General features: G+C 43.5%; 1 protein-coding gene across 1 annotated transcript; it reads left to right on the forward strand.

The window, feature by feature from the left end:
• The first annotated feature begins 12,261 nt into the window (after positions 1-12,261).
• NIPSNAP3A (nipsnap homolog 3A) lies at positions 12,262-19,820 on the forward strand. Its single transcript, XM_075078648.1, has 6 exons — positions 12,262-12,434; positions 13,833-14,040; positions 15,966-16,127; positions 18,296-18,445; positions 18,831-18,917; positions 19,031-19,820. Exons 1-6 carry the CDS (start codon positions 12,351-12,353, stop codon positions 19,105-19,107), a joined length of 768 nt encoding a protein of 255 aa, XP_074934749.1. The 5' UTR covers positions 12,262-12,350; the 3' UTR covers positions 19,108-19,820.
• The last annotated feature ends 1,528 nt before the right edge of the window (positions 19,821-21,348 follow it).

Below are 21,348 nucleotides of genomic sequence, written 5' to 3' on the forward strand. Positions count from 1 at the left end.
CATGAGCCCCAGTGCATTTAGTGCAGCCAAAGTGGCCACAAAATAGCCAGCCAGACCAGCTGTCTCAGGAGTGAGCTTTGCTGAACTGAGCCTCAAGGAGGGCCTGGATTTGCCCAGGTCATCTGAGCTTGAGCTGTTGGAAGTGGGTGGCAAAAGAAGAGAATGATATTCAGAAGCACTTGGGTTTCTCTCTCCTTCCTCCTGCTTGAATGGGGAGCAACTTTCAATCAGTGACCTCAGATTAATAAACCTGTGTCACATCTTGGATTTCAGCTTGAGGGGATTATACAAGTCGGATGGCAGATTTTTATCTCTTTTCGCAAGTCAGTATTCGTCAATGTGTTAGCACCTCCCTTGACACCAGCAGAAGATCACTGTTGATAAAGTAGATAAAATATAAAGGTCCAGCTTTTCCATAGAATTCCTCATGCAGCAGTTCTTTAGACACACCTGTGGGAGGCAGATAGGTTTGCACTGGATGTTAGCAACAGCCAAGAGAACAATGGAGAACCCTTTTACTTCCCATAGTTGGAATGTGATTATTGCTAAAATAACTTGCTTAAATAATGGACTTGCTTAAATAATGGCTTTGATCTCCAAAGAAAACAAATACTGCAGGCTTATGATGACACAAAACTACCATAACATCTGGTGGCATGACAGGAATCCTTTTTGCATTTCCTGCACCCTCCCTGCATTTCCTGCAGGGAATGCAGTTTTGGAACATAACATGAACATTGCAAAGGCAACCTATGTATGAAGGCTATGGGCCTCAAGCCATACAGCTGCACTTGATGCAGCCTGAGGGTTTGCAGGCTCCTTACCAAGGGTCTCTTCTGGATATAAAACATTCAAACACATGAAAAGAAGCATTGTGCTATGTGCACTGAGGTAACCTAGCAAAAAGAGATTGTCAAAGATCCTTTCTTTTTTCTCTATAGAAAGCCATCTTTGAATTTATTAAGGCCAGATCACTGCGATCCAAGGGGTACTTTACAAGAATTGGCAGGGGTTGGACACACACTCCAGCAATTTACTTTGGCCAATGTGTGTGGCTGGAGATCTGGTAGAGGAAGGTAGTGGAAGGGAACAGACTGACACCATCTGTCTTAATGGCCACCACAAGCATGGGGTTTCCTATAGATCAGAGCCCATAGAAGGTCTGGGAGATGGTAGTTTGCACACCACAAAACCTGTTGTCTAATGGATCTCAAGCCACCAAGATCTTCTCTAGAGACGGCAAGACAAGCCAGCAGTCGAAAACTCCCTGTAGGGACTAGAATCATCCTTAGGGGATGGCACTATGTAATTCAAATGATATTGCATGACAGACTGGACAGCTACAGGGACACTCATATGCTTGGAGTGGACTGGAGAATGAAATCCATCTTGAAGACGAACACAGTGGAATGCTTTCAAAGACCGGAGCATATTGCAGTAAATAAGGTACAGTACAGACCACCCAAAACTATCAATATAACTACTGTTTACCCTGTGGGAGAGACCAAAACGTGAAGAATGCTTTCTGAGCATTGCACCTTACCCAAAAAGTTCCCAGTTCAATCTGAGTGATGTTTTGGTTTTTCTTTTTTTGTTTTTTTTAAAAGCCAATGTTTAGCTGTGAAACACATGACAAGGAGGCTAATAAAGGTGTCCTAGAAGGTGATAGTTCGTCCTGAGATTCTGCGGTTCCCCCTGTGCCACATCCTTCAACCCATCACCTTGGCTTCTCCCTCTAGCCCCAAAAGAAGGCACCATCACAGATGGGGACCAATCACAGTCCCTCTGAACTCACAGCCACAAAGGTGTCTCCACCTCCTGTGCCCACAGTCGCTGAAGCAGTATTGCGAGCAGTGCTGAACATTGGATCCATGAGGATTCAATCAGACCAGCCTGGGCTGGGATTTTATACTCACTGTCCAGCCACCCCCCACCCCCGCCCAAAGAGTCTGCTGGATTTGGTCCCCTCGTTTTTTGAGGCACAGGCTTTCTCTTGAGTGCCTGACTTGACTAACTCACAGGCAGCAACGATTTGATTAAACAGTGCTTGTTTTAGCCTGGTTTTCTAAGGAAACAAGAGCTTTCGGGGTTATGCTACCTCTTATCTGTTTGTTCATCTGGCTGCTTCCCGTAATATCTTTTGAACCGGTTAGCTAATTTCAAGCAAAAGTAGGACAGAGGTCTCAGGGAAAATTAGGATAATGGAAATCAGCACTTTATTAATGTTTGTTGCAAGGGAAAGACAGGGAGAAGCGCATCCCTTTGGGCAGCAGTTAGCATTGGCAAGTGGTCCACTCATCTAGGCACCTTTTTTTTGCCCGCCAGAGGTAGCCACCAGGACACAAATGGGAGATAGGAAATACTGGTAGGAGTCCCTGAGGTTGAGCCAAAAGAGTGAATCCTCAGGCACAGAGACTTAACAAAATATTTTACTTTTTGATACCATTGGTAGAAGTTCCTTGTGATTCATGTGCCCTGCTAGCAGGCGAACAAGGCCATAGTTTTCTTGGTGATTCAACACCAACACCACAGTTGGTCCCTTTGAAACTCTGCCAGCTGTAACTAGAGGACTCCTCCATTTTCTTTGCTGGCAGAGGGAATTGATCCTGGTTACCAAAGGGCAACTCTTTGGTAAATACCCTGGTTGCTGCCTCAACATAACAGGCAGAGAAGGAATTCTGAAGTAAACATTTGAACCAAGTTATGGCATGGTGTTCGTGGTTGTCCACCCTTTTCTGAGGCTGTGTCAATGCCAGCAAGAACTAATTCATGGAATATAGGGGGCAGAGCTGCATTGCAAAGAGCAAACCTGAGGCATCCCTGGTTGTTTCAGGAGCCACTCAAAATGTAGAAGGCTCTCGTCAGCTTTCAGTGGCAAAGGACTGGCTTTTGGCAGTAGCTGCTTGTCAAAACACAGTAAAAATCACCAGCTATAAATAAAAGTTACTTTCTCTCAGAAATTGACATTATCTTAGACAAAATGTCTGGGGGAAATCCAGAAAGTCAGGTAGCCAAAAATGTCTTTACCTTCTTTAATCAGGAAAGAAAAGGCTACAAGCCACCTTGCATTTCAGACCTTGATGGAGATTAGGAGGGAGGGTGATCCATGAGTACATTACTCAGCATTTGATCAAAGAGTTATCATTTTACAACGTGGTATTTTTACTAGTTTTGCCCTAACACATCATATAAATGCTCAGAGCGGAGGGCAGAGGTCTGCCACATCCCTGCTGGCTGCAGACTGAGGGGTTTCTTTAAATTGTTTTCCCACTGCCCTTTCACCCTGCAAGGACCCTGCAAGTCTCATGGACTGTTAACTCTGTGGTCCGTATCCCACAGGTTAAAAATGCTGATCTAGCCCATACCAGCTGTATGAATGCATGAACACCATTTTAAGCACCCTTATTATTTTCACGCCCGGCTATCCTACTTTCTCCCAGGCAATCTTTTCAAATGTTTCGCTATCTTAACAAGTGGAAAATATCTGATCTAAATTTCCCTTCCTGTAATTTCAGCCTGCTGCTTGTATCTTACCCACCATGGACAGAGAGAACAGATTACACCTTTCTCTCCTGAAGCACTCTTGTAATTACATGAAAAAGGATCATATGAACCCCCGAGTCCCCTCTTCTCTCAATTAAAACAACCCTGGCTTTTGTTCAGCCTTCCTTCTAAGTCCTGCTGCCTGTGTAACTTGTTTGAGATAGGTCTACCTACCGGATAAAGGAAAAATGCAAGAGTTTACCTTCTCATGAGAACCAAGCAATGATTACTGCAGCTACCTGTCACCGAGCGTGAAGAAAATGTTCCAGGCTTATAGACCATACATTTTTGGGACCCAGAGCTAGAAACACCTAGATGCAAATCCAAATTCTGCTGCTGCCAGTCTGTCTGGTCCTAAGCAAACTGAATCCCAGTTCACAGCTCCTTCACTTGACAGGTCTAGAAATAACAATGTGCTTAACTTAGCACAGCATGACCAAGGTAATATGAAGTTGGAGTTTGTGCAGATGTTGTAAGGTCTGGTGGAAGAGCTTACTGTTACAGCAGACTTCCATGTGGATAGATGTTCTCTCATAGAAACTAATTTAAAAATTTTGTTCTGATGTACTACAGGTGTCTTTAAAAATCAAAGTTCCTTGAGAGTGACTACATCAAACTGCTGGGATATCAGTAGCTTCCAAGTAAATGCGGGTAAGTTCAGGACTTCAGAATACCAGGAATCCCATGGGTAAGTATTGATATTTGAAGCCCTCCAAGTGAATGATTAAACCGATTTGCCTAACATTGCCATGGCTCACAGGTTTCCTAGTATCAAGCCATCTGCGCCTGCTGGGAGGATTCTTTCCACAAGAGGTGTATTCCTCCTCCCTACAAGATGATTATGAGTATCAGAATTCTTTCTGGTTCAGGCTGGCCTTTTTATTTTTGTATCATTGCAGGAAAGATCCACAAGGAATCACTCAAACACTTACTGATCGGACTTTTCCTCCAGACTGGAACTTTCTACACAACCACCTTTGTTGAGTTGTACTGGCCGAAGGACTCTGTATTAAAGCTTCATATGGAGTGTTATAGACTTCCTAAGTTAAAACCGGAAGAATTTGGTTTGTTCTGCTTTGAATATATTAAATTATAAGAGAGATCTTTCTGCAATAACAATCACAGAGAGCACCAGTTCAGATCATTTTCTGAAACAGTGTGGACACATTAAAAGACAGCAGTGTTGCTTGTTTTTACTCTTCATTGAAAGAAAGAGTCCCACACGGGTAGATGTAAATATGCAAAAAAGGGAGTAGGCACTGATTAAGTTACAATCTCCAGGTGAGCCGAGCCCACTTGCAAACATTCTTCACATTGCACGTCCACTCAATTCATACCTGTCTACCTACTGTTTATTCAGGTGCTACAGTCGCACCTGTGTGGTCACAGGAGTGCTGAGGTGTATCTCACAGCTCTTGCTGCCTAGTACCGCTCTAGGAATTGCTTTGAGGATCATGGTGGCAGAACTTGTCTGTTTTGCTCCCAGCCTCCATCTTCTTAGCCCATACATTTATTTAACTGAGCATACCCTGCTCAGCACGTTCAGCCTGTGTTAACCATAGCTCACTTGCAAGTAGATTAAGTAGTGCAGCCTTCAGCTGTGCTCATTGCACCGTGATGCAGACTGGAAGGACAGAGATAGTGATCACACCATGCTGGACAGATGCGGAGGTAGCTGACAAGTACTGCTGCAAATTTCCCTTGTATGATTAGCACAGACCTGCAGCTCATTACCCTAAAGAGCAGCAGTGCCTCCTGACTTTTGGCGAAAGACATTGTATAACAAGGGAACTTCTCATCTTGCAGTACCCAGAAAAGCAAGTTTCCTAGGGCTTGAGGGAAGAGCAACTAAGGCAGAAACAGAGGCCTACTATCAGTACTCATTTCAATGCAACATCAGGCAAAGGAAGCCTTGAAAGAGGAAATTTACAGAGAATGGAAGAGGGAACAACTTTTCCAGGCAAGTGAGACAAGACTGTTTTCTTACAGAAAACAGATGTTTATCTAAGCAATGCATCAAGAATTAGGAGAGGTGAGTCACTGGAGCTCATAATTCAGCCTTGCTTAGAAAACTGAGTCATTATTTTGGGTTTTCCATTGATGAAAAATCCTCCAGAACTTAATCTCAAACTCAAGAGTTGAATTAGGGCAGAGAAGCTTGGTCACAACAAAAGAGCAACAAGACTGGCTGTCTCAAACCCCAAGAAGGCCAAGCACAGCCATCACAGAGTTCCTTTCATTAACACAGATGGGACTTTTGCTGCAGGCTGTGTGGATCAATGTTGTAAGCCGTATTACTGGTATTACAGAGGGTCACAGATAAAAAGATAAAGACCAAAACACCTAGAAATCACACACTTACTGTGTGCCAGAATTGATGCTTCTCCACCCAGGTTAACGAGGCCCACAGTGAGTCAGCAACACTGTCCTTCCACATTCGGCATTGCAGGGGTCAGGCTCAGCAGGGCAGCACAGGGAAAAGGGGCTTGCTGGTCAGTCGGGGCTTCCCACTGGCACAAGCACAGCAACAAGACAAAGTGAGAGGATGCGCTCATCTGAGAGGGGCCAGCTTGCGTTCATCTTGGATCAAAGGTGGGAGAGGGTAAAAGAAATCACCCAAGAAAGGAAAGTGGTCCGTGTTAGCCTCCCCGCTTCTCTTATGCCAGCCCAGGACCATGTCTTTTCTCCACCTCTAGGCTGGGCCTGGCATGGGACTGCAAGGTAAGAAGGTGCTTTCCCCAGGTAGCTGTCTTGTGTTTGACTCCATCTTCTTTCATACAAATCCAATGCAATGGGTACTTCTGCTTGTCTCCTCCATCACACAAGGCATCAGTCACGTTAGGAGACAGTATTGTTCCATCCTCAGATGAAATAATCCCGGATTTCTCCAAGTTAAAAATGTCCAGGTCTGTGTGTAGGAGACCAAGTAGAAGACCCAGAAAATACCTCCCCAAGGAATGGCAGCGTGGCCCTGAAAGACTGATCTCTGCCAGCTGGCTTTACCTGCTTTCAAACCAGAGAAGTTAGAGCCTTCCTTAAAGCAATACTTAGCTCCCATCTTATACTCATGTCTCTGCAAGTAAACCGGGGTTCAGAACACAAGTACAACCTTGTCTCGCATAAGAGATCCTAGAGAAAATCTCACTCCGCACTTCCAGAAGAGAGATTACTGTATAAGGAAAAGAGAATTAAATAAAAGAAGGCTGTAGAGAATTTTAACTTAGGAAGGAGGATCTGCATATTTGATCAGCGTCCTTTCAGGTCTTAATTTTATTGGGAAAAATGTTAATTGAGCTAATTAGTATCTGTGAAGCAAAAAGTCAACCCAGCTAGGTCTTCCTTGTGTAAACCTTCATCTGCATACTCATGTTGTCTCCTTGCTCCTTGCTTTCTCTGTGCTTTTTGTAGCACAGACCTTCCAGTTCTCAGCTGCATTGTGCTTGAAATGCCTACAGTGGCAGAAGTTACCTTATGTCACCCCGTCTGTGAAAACAAGCAAGCAGAGCTTTAATTTTTTGCCTAATTAACTAAAAAGGGATGACTAAAAGGAATATTTTACTCTCAAATTTTAAAAATATCATTCACAAAGCCCACATAGATATTCTGAGAGGAGCAACTGTAATTACAGTGGCCAAGTAATAAGCAAAAGCAATTAATACAGTCAAATAATTTAAATATAATATTTATGGCCTGTTGATAGGACAGAATTATTTTTTTAAATCAGAGGTTTGGAATAAAACCATTTGACTGTATAAAAATGATTGGAGGATTTCAGTGTGTGTTACCTTTAACATGTCCCTTCTTCTGGAATCACTAAACCATTAAAGATTTCCCATTAAAAAAAGAAAGTTAAAATCCATTCACCAAGCTTCTAAGAAACACATCCTCTAAAAAGGAAAAGAGAACATATCTGAATGTTTTCTTCTGAACTTCATTCAAACAGCCATAGTGGCCTGTTACCCAGTTTGTGCTACAGCTACTTACAATACGAGTGGTGAACATTTGATACAGCAAAATTTTTCTCCTCCTAATGCTGATATAACAATGATACAAGGCAGCATGACATCAAGAAGCAGGCCCAAACGTTTTTAAAAATCAAGTAGTATGAAGCAGCTCTCCAGTTCCCTTCCAGATAGCCATAAGCACCTGTTCTGACCTTTATGTTCTGCTGTGCAGCTCTGAAAGGCTGTGGTGTCTCAGCCAGGCCAAGACAGCTGATGGACTCTACCCTGGTGTGGTCAGGGGCATATTCAGGTCAGAGCATATTCAGGTGTGGAGTGGATAAATCTGGAGTGGATAGCACAGACCAGCTTCCCAGAGAGATAAAGCACTATGTTGCTCTCCAGCAAAGCAAAAACATTAAACCAAATTTCTCAATGTTCATTTGCTTCTTGGTAGGGCACCTGAACGTGCCTCTGTTTCAAGCATGTCCTCAGGCCTGTGGAATAATTGCTGGAGGTGACTTAGAAATTAAACATATGTTTTTAGAAAAGGTGCAGTATTGAAGAAGCTGTGAGGGTGAAGTGGAGCTGATATGCGAGAAATCCATTCCACAGAAGTTCCCTAGTAACCTTAGGGGTCAGCAATGCCAGGAGAACTTGGCATACTGACTCTAAGGGGAGTTGTCCGGAGAGTAGAGCGGTGTGGAGGCATTGCAGCCAGGCTCTGTGATAAATGGGAACTTGAGGAACCATGGAGCTGGTACGCTGCACATTTGCTACCCTGGGCCAACAGTCCATCATGCTTTTGACAAAAATGCTGTCCTTTTGGTGAACTTTGCTCATTATAATATCCTTATAATACCAAAACACACCTCCGTCTCAAAAGTTACCTGCCTCTAAGGTGCAACCACCCCTCACTGGCCATGCACTTTGAATTTCTTCTAGTCTGTGCTTTTAAAAGTAAAGCAAGGAAATTTTACACCAATCATAATAAAAGTATGTAAAGCTCTACCTGAAAGATAAAAAGTAGTATAAAATGTGTGAAGAGGAAGAGGGTGTTGAGGAAGATACCATTGCTACCACTCTGACTTCTGGGACCAGTCGACGGGCTGAGCCTCTCTTCCCCCCAACTGGGACATCTTTGGGTAGGACTGGAAACCTCTGTAGAGTCACTTTAAATCCCTAACGTATTAGAGCTGTTTTGCTTCGTATTAGAGTCACTTCATATTTGTTTTGCATACTTGTAGCCTAGCAGTGTACTCATATCTTTGGAATTTATGTGTGTCTTGTAACCAGCAATCTTATCACCGGTAATCCAAAGAACCTCTGTATCTGTTGCTTTAATAAATTGTACTATTCATTAACCTAGCTGTGATCATTCTCATTGAAAGCAACCGGCCTGGGCATCTGCCAAATTAGTTACTAACAACAAATACTGTGATGAGTGGTTGCTCCTACAGCCCTTAGAAAATAAACCATTGACCAAATCTGGGACTAAGACCGGATTTAGCCGCACCTAGACTCCTCTCAAAGGAGGAGTTTGGAAAGCAAGGGGGTCCTATCTGAACCTTGTGACTCAACGGTAGGGTCTCTCTCTAGCCACTCCTCAGACTCCTACCATTAATGCAACAAGGCCCTGGGTGCAAAGAACACTAACGTGATTCTTACCACTGGTAAACACAGAGATAGCACTGGTTCTTTAAGGTATTTTCATCAGTGCCACACAATAAATATTTATATACAATGCAGATTGTTTTCATGAGATGATGAATGCAACCTCGCTAGGAAAAACGGGAGAAAATACCAGGTTTGATAAGCTGTTACTCCGATTTTCATGTGCAAGAGCTGAAAGAATGGAAATCAGAGGATATTTACGTGTTCTGGCCTACTGGGAACATACCAAGAGGCTGCATTACATTCAGGAATGTTGCCTTGTGTGCAAACCAGGAAACCACTTGTTGCTTGCTCACCCAGCCGCAGAACTGGAGAGAGGAAGGGCAGCACCCAGCATGAGAGATCTGTGAAAACTAACAGTGGAAACCCTGTGTATTACACTTACACTAAACAAGCTCGTTGCAAACCTTTCTCAAGCCTACCGGTGGCACTGCACTACATAATGGAAACCCTGCTGCCACTGAAAATGCATGATGAGTTAACACCCTCCCATGTTTTTGAAAACTGCCTTTCTGATGAAGGAATTTAGGCTGAAGGATTTATGGAGAAATAGAAGGAAATTTTCTTGTTTTATCCTTCATGCAAGAGGAAACTTAAAGCTGTGATTCACAATTGGGAACATCTCCCTTAGGAAAGGAGCAGGTACTGTGCTTTCTCATCTTCCAAAACTCTGAGTCACTTCTCTGTGTTTAAGCAAACACCACAAATGAAGTTTAAGCTGCTCTCGAAAGCATTAAGCCTTTTGGTACAGGTGGTTACCTTTCTTTCATTACTACCATCTCCACTTAGAGTGCAAAGGAAATTAAGAAAATCCTACCCAGTGCTTGCCCACATTCACAAGTCACGTACAGATCAGATTAAAAGTGTTCCCTGTTCCATGTGAAAATGAAAATGGATTAAAATGTTGCATGCAGGGAGTACAACACATAAATGCTCTAAAGCACACAAATTGCCTTCTTGCATTTTGGCTCCCTGCAAATAAAAGGAAAAAAACCAACAACAAAAGGAAAAAAAGTTTTAAATAAACTATTTCAACTCAGGCAGCTCTGGCAGTCACAGCTATGTGAATCGAAAACTTCATTTGCTTCATCAATTCAGTACCAAAATTGAAAATTCCCATCAAAAAAAAGCATCTATAACAGATACTCTCGACTATTATTTTTTCTACAAGATCGACACTGTCATTCCCTGATGTCCAATACCATCCGTGAGTTGTGGAATTTATGTCTATGAAGCACAGCTCCTGTTTACCATTCTGTGTATTGGTAGGCAGACCTGCAAGAGGCAGGCAAGGGTTCGAGGTACAATCCTCTCTCTTCACCACTGGCTCTGCCGCAGCCACCAGGAAAGAAGAACAAACGCCTGGACTTCTAGAAGGACATGAATGAGAAAATACCAGGGGGCATGGTGAATTCAAGTTCCAGGCAAAAATGCAGAGCTGAAAGTTCAGCCTTCCCAATGAATTTTATCTTAGCCACTTATCCATAGCTGCACTCATAAGCAGTTTTCTCAAATTTACTTGCTGTATGAAATAAGTTGCTGAATTTTTTCAGGGAACCATTTCAGGCCTTCACTGACTTCCAGTGCAGTTTGTTGTACATTTTAGCTCTGAACTGTGTTGAACTGTTTAGCTCAAATATGAAAATCATATCTATCCCCTGGTTACATGAAAGAAATATAAAATCAAAGCTTCTTCTTGACTATTCAGGTTAGGAAGAACAAAATCTGCTTTTTATGACTACTCAATTCAGAACAGGGCTTGTGTGATCATTCCTGATGAGAAAGCAAACACAGAAAAAGTTCAAACAATAAAAATAAAAGCTTTTAAAAATGTGAAGGAATATTCCAGCACAACATGACTGTGAACAACATTATTTCATCCATATAGGAAGAGAAACAAAGGAGAACCTTAAATAATTCAGAGTTTGCCATCTTATTCCCTGCCTTGAGCTGAAATACAATTTGTTCATAAGTAAAAAAAAAAACCCACGTTAAACCAATCTTAAACCAGCAATAACTGCATTGGTAACCACACTTCATGTCTGCCTCTGCCGTAGAAACTACGAGAATTATTCATGCCATATTGCAAAAACTTTATGTTAGAATGTACCATGCTCAGTTCTTCTGATATAAAAAATTTAACCAATAATACCACTTGCAAATGAACACATAACATATATGCAGTGCAGATGCTTAATTCTTTCCACATCACCCTTTAAATAAGTTTGCTAGAACTAGCCTTTCTATCTCATTTTAATTTAGACAATCTTTCTTTCTGGGCTTGTCTTTTAACAAAAAGAAAAATTTTCTGGAATTGTGAGAAAAAGCATTAATCCATCATTTCTCTCTTCACATTAGTCCCACGCAGAGGCCTTCAAAATCAATTACTTGGGGTGGAGGAAGGAATGTGCCGCTCCTATTAAGGGGAATCATGAAAGATACTGCCTTATTAATTTAGGTAGTCTTCCATAAACCACCCTTTGCCTTCCATAGGTAAAACTGACATGCGCTGACACCAGCAGGAATTTCACCTTTACATTAGTTTTGGCCAATATTCAATTCCACAAAGGTGTACCGTCCAAGCCATCACAAACCCTGACCCCTTGGCAACCGTGTGGTAACAAGAGCTGTAGAGTGGGGTGCACGGCTGTGATGGGGTGACCACGCTGTACGCCCTAGCACAAAGCTCCCGTTTACCCAAAAGGATGCCACAGAAAAAAGCCATTGGAAAAAGCTTTCTTCCGGAGGGGGACTGCGGGCGGAGGGCTTCTGCCCGTACAATTTGAAGTTTGATCCTCAGGTCCTGGAGGGCGGGTGGTTTCCTGAGCGGCCTGCCCCGCGGCACCCTGTGGGGGACAAGGCGCCCCGGGTCTCCCCGGGCAAGCAGGATGCTTTGTTACTGCATTCGGGCGCCCAGGCAGAGGCAGAGACACCACATTTCAGGCGCTGGTGACCTGAGCGAGCATTTCTCCTCAGCCGTCCGTCCGTCCGTCCGTCCGCCCGCCCCACTCCGGCGGAATAAAGCCCATCAACCAAACCCCACCGCTCGCTGCTGACCCACGGAGCGGGGCCCCGAGGGGGGAGGGGCCACCGCCCCGCCCCGCCCCGCCCCAGGGCCGTCCGTACGCCCGCCCTCCCGCGCCGCCGAGGGCGCTCCGCCGCGTTCAGCTTCCGCCCGGCCTGCCGCCCGCCATGCTGACCCCGGAGACGCTCCGCCGGCCGCTCGTCGCCGCCGCCGCCCGCCTGGCCCGGGCCCGGGCCTGGGCCGGCCCGCAGGTACCGGCCGGGGCGCTGCGGGGGCGCCGGGGGCGGCGCCGGCGGGGAGGGGGCTCGTGGGGTGCGGCGGAGGGCGGGGTTTGGTCGGCGGGGGGGCGGGGTTTGAGCCGGGGGCGGGGTTTGCGCCAGCGGTGGGGCGGTGCCTTCCAGGGCTGGGGATGTCGTCATCGCGACATGGTCTTTAACGGGCCTGTTTGCAAGGGCGGGAACGGCTCGTGCTGAGGGTGGGACCTGGGTCTTCTCCGGAGTCGTGTGACGCACTCTTTGGCCGGGAGAGGTGGCCTGGCAGCGGTCCCGTATTTGCTTGAACGGCAGAAAGCACCTAGGTCTCCCTTTTCCTGCAGAAATTCAGCATCGGTAGGGTCGCTGACCAGCGACTGCTGTCATGATTGTTCACCGTAAGTGCAGGATTCCTGTTCGTTCAGGATCCCATGGGGATTTAGAAACTGTCAATGCTAAAAGGAGCCATGACACACGGTGGCCAAAACTAGATGCATAAAGCTCCAGAGGTCATCGGGAGTCAGGACGTCTGGTCTCGGCCGTCTGTACTGTGTGGCTTGAGCACTACAGTTCACATGCTCGAGAAATGCGTCAGGTACAGCATCCATCCTGCGGCCACCTCCATGCAAATATTGGCAAAGGCCAAAGGTTTGGTTCAGTCTTAATTTTTTTGAGTTTTCTTTGAGAGGCAAGTAGCATGTTCCAGGCTATTGAGGCCATTGCAAAAGTAAGCATATTCTGGGTCTTCTGAAGGGTTTTATGTTGTATGAATAGAAAAACAGGTCTTGGCCAGCCTTTGGGAAGCAATCAATGGAGGGCAAGGATGCAGACTTTAGCAATCTTGTGCTAGAAGGAATCAGCCTTTCCTTTTGCCAACAAGATGTAATATGCTAATACTGACATAAGACTGTAATTAGAAGACAGATTGCAGTAGCGTGAGTTGGTCAGATAAGGGCAGCACCGGCAGATGTTGATGGTGCCTCTGCTTCCGTGGCATCAGCACCCTACCCTTTTAATGCTGTGTTTAGCCAACTCTTTATTGCCCCGACTTTTTGCATCCTGCTGCCGGCTTCTTGAGGCAGGGGTAATAGGAAAGGAAAATCCTGCTTTGTTAGGAGGTAATAATTAAGCAGTTGAGTGTGACAAAAGACACATTGCGGTCTGTTGCACTGCCAAGAGGAGCTGTAGCAAATAATGCGCATGGGAACTATTTCCAAAGAAAAAAGTCACAAGATACTTTTTTAGTGGAGATCATGAAGTACTCCCTCTCCCAGCCCCCAGTAAAAAAATCACATCTATATCATCTCACTGTTTTAAAAGAAGTCTAGAAATTAGACAGAAGGTGGTTTTCTGGCTCAAGAATTTGTTTTAGTTATTTTTCTTAACATTTTCTCTCAGGTACTCGCATCCCTTGCTACAGGGCCCAGACAAAATAACAGCATTTTCTACGAAATTCGCACATATGATATTAAGCCATCGAAGGTGAAAGAGTTTGTGGAAATGGTCAACAAGTACCTTCACCTTCGCACAGCTCACTCGGAGCTGGTGGGATTCTGGTCTGCGGAGCTGGGAGCAATGAATAAATTTGTCCACGTTTGGAAGTACGGTAGGCTCAGCATCCCTTTGCACTGCACGGCTCTCTCTGTGCTCCCTGTCTTCTAGGCAAGAAGGCGAGGAGAATGCTTACCTGGCTTTTATTTGTTGCTCTCACTGGAAGAAAGTGTCAAAAAAAATTTGTTCCTGTACTGGTTACTGAAGAGAATGCTTCAGAGCCTGTCAGAACAATTTTGACCTGTAGGGTTAAGAGCCTTCCAACTGTTCCTAGACAGCGGTCTCTGCTCACAACAGGTGTGCTAGAGGAACTGTGGCAGAGTGTTCATGGTAAGTATTTGTAATTTAGGGCCAGTTCCTGGACCCCAAATATCTTCAGAATTACAAAATGGATGGAAAAAAGGTTGACACTTCCTTAATCAGATAATACATGTAAGCGCAGGCAACCGATATGCAGTCTGTGTACGTTTATATGCATGTATGATTGTTCTCCAATTTTAGTTCAGTGTAACAGTCACTCCCCTAGAACAAACGAGCACACAGTCTGCACGCTTAAACGCCTTCTGCAGCGGGACTGTGCTGAGGTGGGAAGCCACTCCGCCAGACCTGACTTCCCAGGCTCACAAAGTGTTTCGCTGCTGCTTAGGCCTTGGTAGCAGCAGGCTTCTTGCAGTATAATCAACTTTTTGTGTGTCTGGAGTCAGTACTGACCTGGAAGGTGCTGGAGAGCCAAGAAAAGCTAACGACGTGAGAAACTAGGTGTGCTGGCTGTGCTTTTTGTGGAGACCAAGGGGACTGGATACTTGGGTTACGGAGAGGTGGAAAGGCACACCGGTATCATTTCTTTGTACACCTGCTGCAGGGCAGGGTATAGCTGTATGCTGAGACAGAGAATTTTGTTTCTGAAGTCTTCGGCCTGCTCACTGAAACGAGCATGTTCACAGTACCTGTTTAGAATAGAGTCACCCCTTTGACCTGGAGGGGTGAAGGGACCAGCCATCTGTTGACGGGAATATTATGAGTTTACAGGCATTTATGGTTAATAAATTGTCCTGCTTCTCAGAACTTTCTAGCCTTGTTCTTTCTCTAAAAAGAAAAATAAATTAGTTATCTGTGAGAAATTTTGAAAACTGAGGAAAAACCTACAATTTTTATTTGATTCCTAATGGTGTCTACATGTGTAAGGTACAACATCCTTTTCTCCTGGATTCATCAGATGCCTGCTTGTACCTTTTTAGTACTTAAAACTAATTAGTATATTTTTCTCTTGGTCCCAATATACTGATACGTATCAAGGTTCTTCCCATTCTCAGATGCTGTATTTTTCTCTTGTATTATTGAAAGCTGTCTGTGTAAATATACTGCTTAAGATGCCACTGCAGCTTAACTAGTTGAAATTCAGACACTCTTTAATCCAGTTAATTTGTTTTTAATTAAAAAAAAAAGAAGAACATGTTTAGATTTTGGGCACTTAATAACTTTTTATGTAGCTGAACAAACATTACTTCTACACTTGTAATTTTAATGTCATTTTTATATATGCCAAAATTTATCCTTTTCTTAATTTTCTCTTGGTGGGCCAATTTGCCTTCTGCATTTTCTTTTCCACTTCACTTCCTTCTCCATCGTGCTTTTGTGGAACCTCCTTATCTGTGGTAGCTGTTGCCACATCCAGTAGTCCCTGTGGATGCCATATATGAACGTTTCTTAACAGTAACATTGCTTAATATATTTTAATGGTTTTATAACCTTTATTTGAAAATTTGGTTTGGCTTGAAACCATTTAAAACTGAGAGCTAAAGCAAACGTTTTTGCAGAATTTAAAGAAAACTTACCACACCTGATTTGAGCTAATGTGCTGTTTAAGAATACTAGTTTCAAGCTTGCCTCCGTGTAATTATGCATTTTTGATTGAGTCCCATGTGACCTTAAGTGCAATTTTTCATGGTTTTTTTCCCCTTTTTTTCCCTTTTCTTACAGATAATTTTGCCCACAGAACAGCAGTCCGGCATGCATTAGCCAATGACAAAGACTGGCAGGGAAAATTCATCTCCCCAGCTCTCCACCTGATAGAAAAGCAGCACTCTGAGGTTGCTTATCTGGTGCCCTGGTGTCAGCTTGGGAAGCCTCCAAAAGAGGGGGGTGAGCTTATTTTCTCTTTTGTTGATTAAAGTTACTGATGCTGATGGACTAAGGAAAAATGGCTTAAAGTTTAAACCAGGTATTTCACAGTTTTATAACCTTTTATGTAACAAGTGCATGTACATACACCCATGTGAGAAAGGTGACATAACACAGATGAGGGACAAAGATTTTACAAAGGATTTTAAACTAACGTGCATCAGTAATGTTAAGCTTGTGAAGAGGTGTGTGAATTGCTTAAATGATCAGGCAAAATGGCAACACGGTAATAGTGGTCAGAGCAGTCATCCTGGCCTTGCTTTGTCCATCTGTCAGTGAGAGGGCATTTCCTGGAGACACTTCAGACAATGTTCTCTGTCACAGAGGTTTTTCTCTTCTGTCAGTTTGCTTTGATGTTACTGTTTCATTCTGGTAATAGTTTTAAGAAAAACAAACAAACAAACAAACAAACAAAAATAATCCCTACTTTTTAAAGATACATGCAAGGCAAGCATACTTTGTAACAATCATATGTGTCCTGATATACTTTAATCCTCTCTGTAGCAATTCTGTGGTGTTAATAGTATTGATTGTTCACCAATTTATGAATGTTTGCAGACTTTGTTGCATGGATTGACGTCAAACAGGCCTTGCTTTAACCCTCAGCATGCGCATATGTGCAGTAATCTTTGTCCTTCATTTCCCTGTGGTTCTGAATTTTATGCTGTTATAATTTAATTTGAAAGCCGGCTGGTTTGTTTTTAAAACAGGGGAGCTGACCTTTTAAACACTTTGTTCCCATTTTAGTTTATCTCCAGCCCATTGCTGGAGAATGAAACCAGACAGAGATTCCTGTATGGCAAGTGTCTAGCTTTCTGTTGGAGTGTCAGCAGTTGTGCTCTAGAGTAACTAACTACCCAAACAGAAAGGAGATGGATAACGTGTCTTGTCGCAGGACTGGAGTTTTTCAGCAACTCATGCCATTTGTCTACAAACAAGGGAGACTGGCAGAGCAGAGATGCTAAGCTAGTCCTGGTCTGTTGGTTATGCCTGCAGCTCTTGCTGTGACCAGTTGCCAGGTGTCAAAGGGGTTTTAAAGTCATAAACCCCTTCAATGCCAGAAAACAGCACCAGTCTTAGAAAAGGCCACCTTGCATTGTTCAATCAGCCATCCAAATCCCACAAACATGTATGAGTACTTGTGATTTCTGCAGAGTAGTCTGAATCTCCCTAGAGTTCCAGGCAACACTGAAAATTGCTAAGTTGGTCTTTGTGGAAAGCCCTCTGTTCTTCAGGGTCCTGGTGCTTACATTTGCACTTGAACTAGCTCCAGTTAGCGAGCTGCCTGCATGTACTGTGCTTTTGGGAGTCCCTAGATGCTGTGAGATGTTGTGCATGCTGAGATGAAGTGGCAGTTTCATGTTCTGCTGACACCAAATGACAGGCAGTTGTGCTATCCAAAAAAAGCGGGTTTTTTCACCCTGTGTGCAAAACGCCAAGCTACACACAGAACAGAGGTATTTTATTTAACTCAGTTTTGCACAAAGATGAGTCCTAGGTGGTAACCCACAGAGCTAGCACCCCGCACTGAGACACTACAAGGCATTTATACAGTTAACTGTGTCAGTGGCAGCTAATATTCATACCCCGCAGCTAATAATTGGTTAATTTTGTTCATGCTTCAACTTAAAGGTACAGTTCACTTTTTAATTTACCATGCATGCTCAGAGTAAGGGCTTATTTGAGGTGGGTAGGGGTGGGGGGTTTCCTGGCCTGTGGCCGTGATTTTTAGTGTTATAATGAGGATAGTTCACCTAAAGGATACTTTGTTTTAGTACTTATCAACATCCCACTTAGTTGTTCTCCATGGCTATGCACTTTATCACCCCATTCTCAGCATCTTCTGAGGCAGGACGTTTGCTTTAATTAGTCTCTCAGCTCTCCTCAAGGATATAGTCATAAAACAAGTGCTCTCAATTCCCTTCTCTGACCTCAAATTCTCTTTTGCCCGGCTCACACGGTTCATTGTTATGGCTTAGCAGAAAAATGCAAAAAATTCCATTTTCTTCAGGATATCGGTTGCATTACTGGTTTCACAAGAAGTACATCATGGCCCTGACACACTGTTTGAGAACTGGCATATTAATTTGTATTTCCTTCCTTGAAGTAATCTTTGCCTTTTCTTCCAGGAATGTACGAATGGGTTACTTTCCAGATGAAGCCTGGTGGGCCAGCTTTGTGGGGTGAAGCGTTTCAAGCTGCGATCAATGCTCACATCAACACAGGGTACACAAAGCTCATTGGTGTTTTCCACACAGAGTATGGATTACTGAACACAGGTACTACTCAGTTTCTGATACAGACTGTGGCATGGGAAGGGGCAGAGGGAGTGGGGCAAGCCCTTGTCCTGGATCAGGATTGGCCTGCTTGATGAAAACGCTGGTGTGGCTCACCAAAGTCCTGTAAACAGTCCTTGAACCCAGCTTTGTGTATTGGGTTATAGGCTTAAGCCAGGTGCTATCTTTTTCAGAAAGACTCTCAGATCTGATGTTAGAGAGTCAAACCTTTTAAAGGCTCAGCAAAGGCTTATCGCACCACTTGTGTGGGGAATTGTTTCTGCTAACTGCAAGGCTTCTAACGGGTGAAGGCAGACTGCTAGGACTTACAGTACATGTTGTATTAGAGCATAACAGTATTCAGCTGACTTTATTTGTACTTTCTCAGTCCACGTGATCTGGTGGAACGAGAGCCCAGATCATCGGGCAGCAGGAAGGCACAGTGCCCATGAAGATGCCAGAGTGGTAGCAGCTGGTAAGAGCTGATGGATACTGAGAACTCACTAGTGTTGTTACCTGCATGCTTGCTGAGAGAAGTACTATGTCTCATTGGATTACTGTCTTAATTAACTATGCATTTAATTTCAGTGCGGGACAGCGTCAGATTCTTGGAGTCCCAGCAAAATGTGCTCCTGATTCCTCTGCCATGCTCGCCGCTGAAGTAACCTTCTTCTGGAGGATGTAACTGATGGCAGAATGGACAACATGGAAGTGCTATTCTACATCCCCAGGAAAAAGAACGCGAGCTGTATCACTTACATCATGAACCACACTTCACCCATCTTCTATTTCAACCCCTCAGTTCTTAATGATCTTCTTCATAGCTAGATCAAACTTATCAAACCTAGTAAGTGAAGTGCTCGTTTCCAGTGTTACAGCTCAGGGCTGGTATCATAACATATTTCAGTGACTCTTGTGATTATCCCATCTTGGCTATTGCATACTGGTTTAAGAAGGAATGCCCCCACATAGCTGTTACACAGTTATATTCTGGGTCACACTTCTCCTTGTGATTCTTTGTATTAATTCTCAGTCATGTAAAACATCAGTGTGGCTGGAATTCCCCCTAGTAGGTGCTGCGGCGAAGCTGTGCAGGTAGAGGGTCCTCATGAACTCTGCCTGAAGAAGACATTTACTCGCTATCTTGTTACAGTTCACTTCAGCTCTTTCCTTTGCTGTTCAGTAAACACTTCCTTAAGACTGTGAATTACACACATAATGCTTTGCCTTAATTATTATTTGATTAGGGGGCTGACATTAGATTAGCCCTTCTTTTTCAACTGTGTCATCAAACTCAGCTGAGCGACACATGCTTACATGCTTTGAAGTACATGTTGCCGGACTCTTAAAAGCAAAATAAATTTGGATGAAGAATGAATTTTTAGTGTTTACAGCTCAAGCTCTTACTCTTTTTAAACTGTGAAATCATAAACCCCCTTTTTTAAGTACAGCTTTCAGGACAGGCTTGGTAATAGTTGCTTTAGAGGCCATAAGCTAGAGTGAATAGCAGCAGGCGAGAGGGCACATGGGCTGAGAAGGCAAACTTGCTTTTTGTGTAAAGTGGTACAGAGCACCCTCTTCTGCAATTTAAAGGTCACTAACTGGCAGAACACTTGGGAGGCTTTTCCACAGGTTAATCACTGACCTGCAAAGAGCAACTGCTTTCACATCTCTACTGAAGCACCTTTGTGCAGTTCACCTAATGATGGTAATTGCTTCTGTAAAGTGCATCAAGATCTTATGGAAAGCACAAAGAAAACCAGCTGTAGGCAATTATGCTTATGTCCAAGGTCCAGGGGTGGGATGCAGCTGCTGTAGTAAGGAAGTTTAACAGGTGAGTACACCCAAGTCCTTATACTCTCCTCCCTCAAACAGAGCCATTTTTTAGTGCTTTCGGAGTCGAACAAGCACTATGTCAGAGACTGCTGTTTTCTATTTTACTAATTCACTTTTCAAGGTATAAGTGGCTAATAAACTATCACTAGCAAGTTAACTCAAAGGAGGACTTTTGATAACAAAAACATGGGCAGAAAAATGGGACAGGGAATTAATAATGGGTTTTTTTCCCCCCCACATGAATGCAAGAATTACACTGTTTTATTGGTTTTTTTTAAATTTCAATAGAAAGGTATACTAAAAACAGTATAATATTTTTTAGCAAAACTATTTTCCTTGTGCCCAGCATTGCAAGGAAAGAATACGCAGGATGTTAGAGGTGTGCTTTATTCCAAAGTTTCTTGTTTTCTGACAAGAGGCTGATAAATCAAGCATGTTACCCAGAGCAGCAGCTATATGCTAGATTAAAACAGAAAACTCAGGAAATTTTAATTGGCTTCTTATCTCAGGATGAATTTTCGTGATGAGTGTAACTTCAAGAATTGGTTGGATTCTGGAACTTAATTGGCTGGCAGTGGGACTAGAGGCAGTAGAAGTCAACACTTTAAAATCAGTTTTCCTTTGAGCAATTGGACCATTATTCTGCTTTCATTTGCAAATTGCTGTTCAGAATCAACCTAGTATTCACTTGAGTGATCTTCCTTTAATTTGATATTAACTAAGGATTAGCTAAGTTTAGGGTATTTCAGATTCTTTATACTCAAACATAACATTTTGCTTTGTCAGTGAAAACAGGTATATTTTAGCAAAGAGGGGGAATGATTATCCATAGTTAACAACTTGCCACATCTCTAATAGAAAGATTCGGAGGCAGGTACCCAACTTGGGATTTAAACATCCAGTTAAGTCTGTTATGCTTTGCAGCTGGACTTGACAGTTACACTGATCGCTTTTTTCAGGATTTGCTGGAGACTTTATTTCCTAGCTTTAGAAGCTTGAAGTAGCACTTGCCTTTCAAATCTTGCACCACCTCACTTCCCTGAAAATAGTATGTGCCCCATGCTACTTTG

The sequence above is a fragment of the Phalacrocorax aristotelis genome, chromosome Z (genome assembly GCF_949628215.1).
Source record: "Phalacrocorax aristotelis chromosome Z, bGulAri2.1, whole genome shotgun sequence".
Taxonomy (NCBI): Eukaryota; Metazoa; Chordata; class Aves; order Suliformes; family Phalacrocoracidae; genus Phalacrocorax; species Phalacrocorax aristotelis.

What these genes read in the sequence shown, in the direction of transcription:
- NIPSNAP3A (XM_075078648.1), top strand. Translation starts at nt 12,351, where the DNA reads ATGCTGACCCCGGAGACGCTCCGCCGGCCGCTCGTCGCCGCCGCCGCC. An exon ending in GAAGCCTCCAAAAGAGGGGG is followed by an intron (nt 16,128 to 18,295) that starts GTGAGCTTATTT and finishes CTTTTCTTCCAG; the next exon opens with GAATGTACGAATGGGTTACT. An exon ending in TGCCAGAGTGGTAGCAGCTG is followed by an intron (nt 18,918 to 19,030) that starts GTAAGAGCTGAT and finishes ATTTAATTTCAG; the next exon opens with TGCGGGACAGCGTCAGATTC.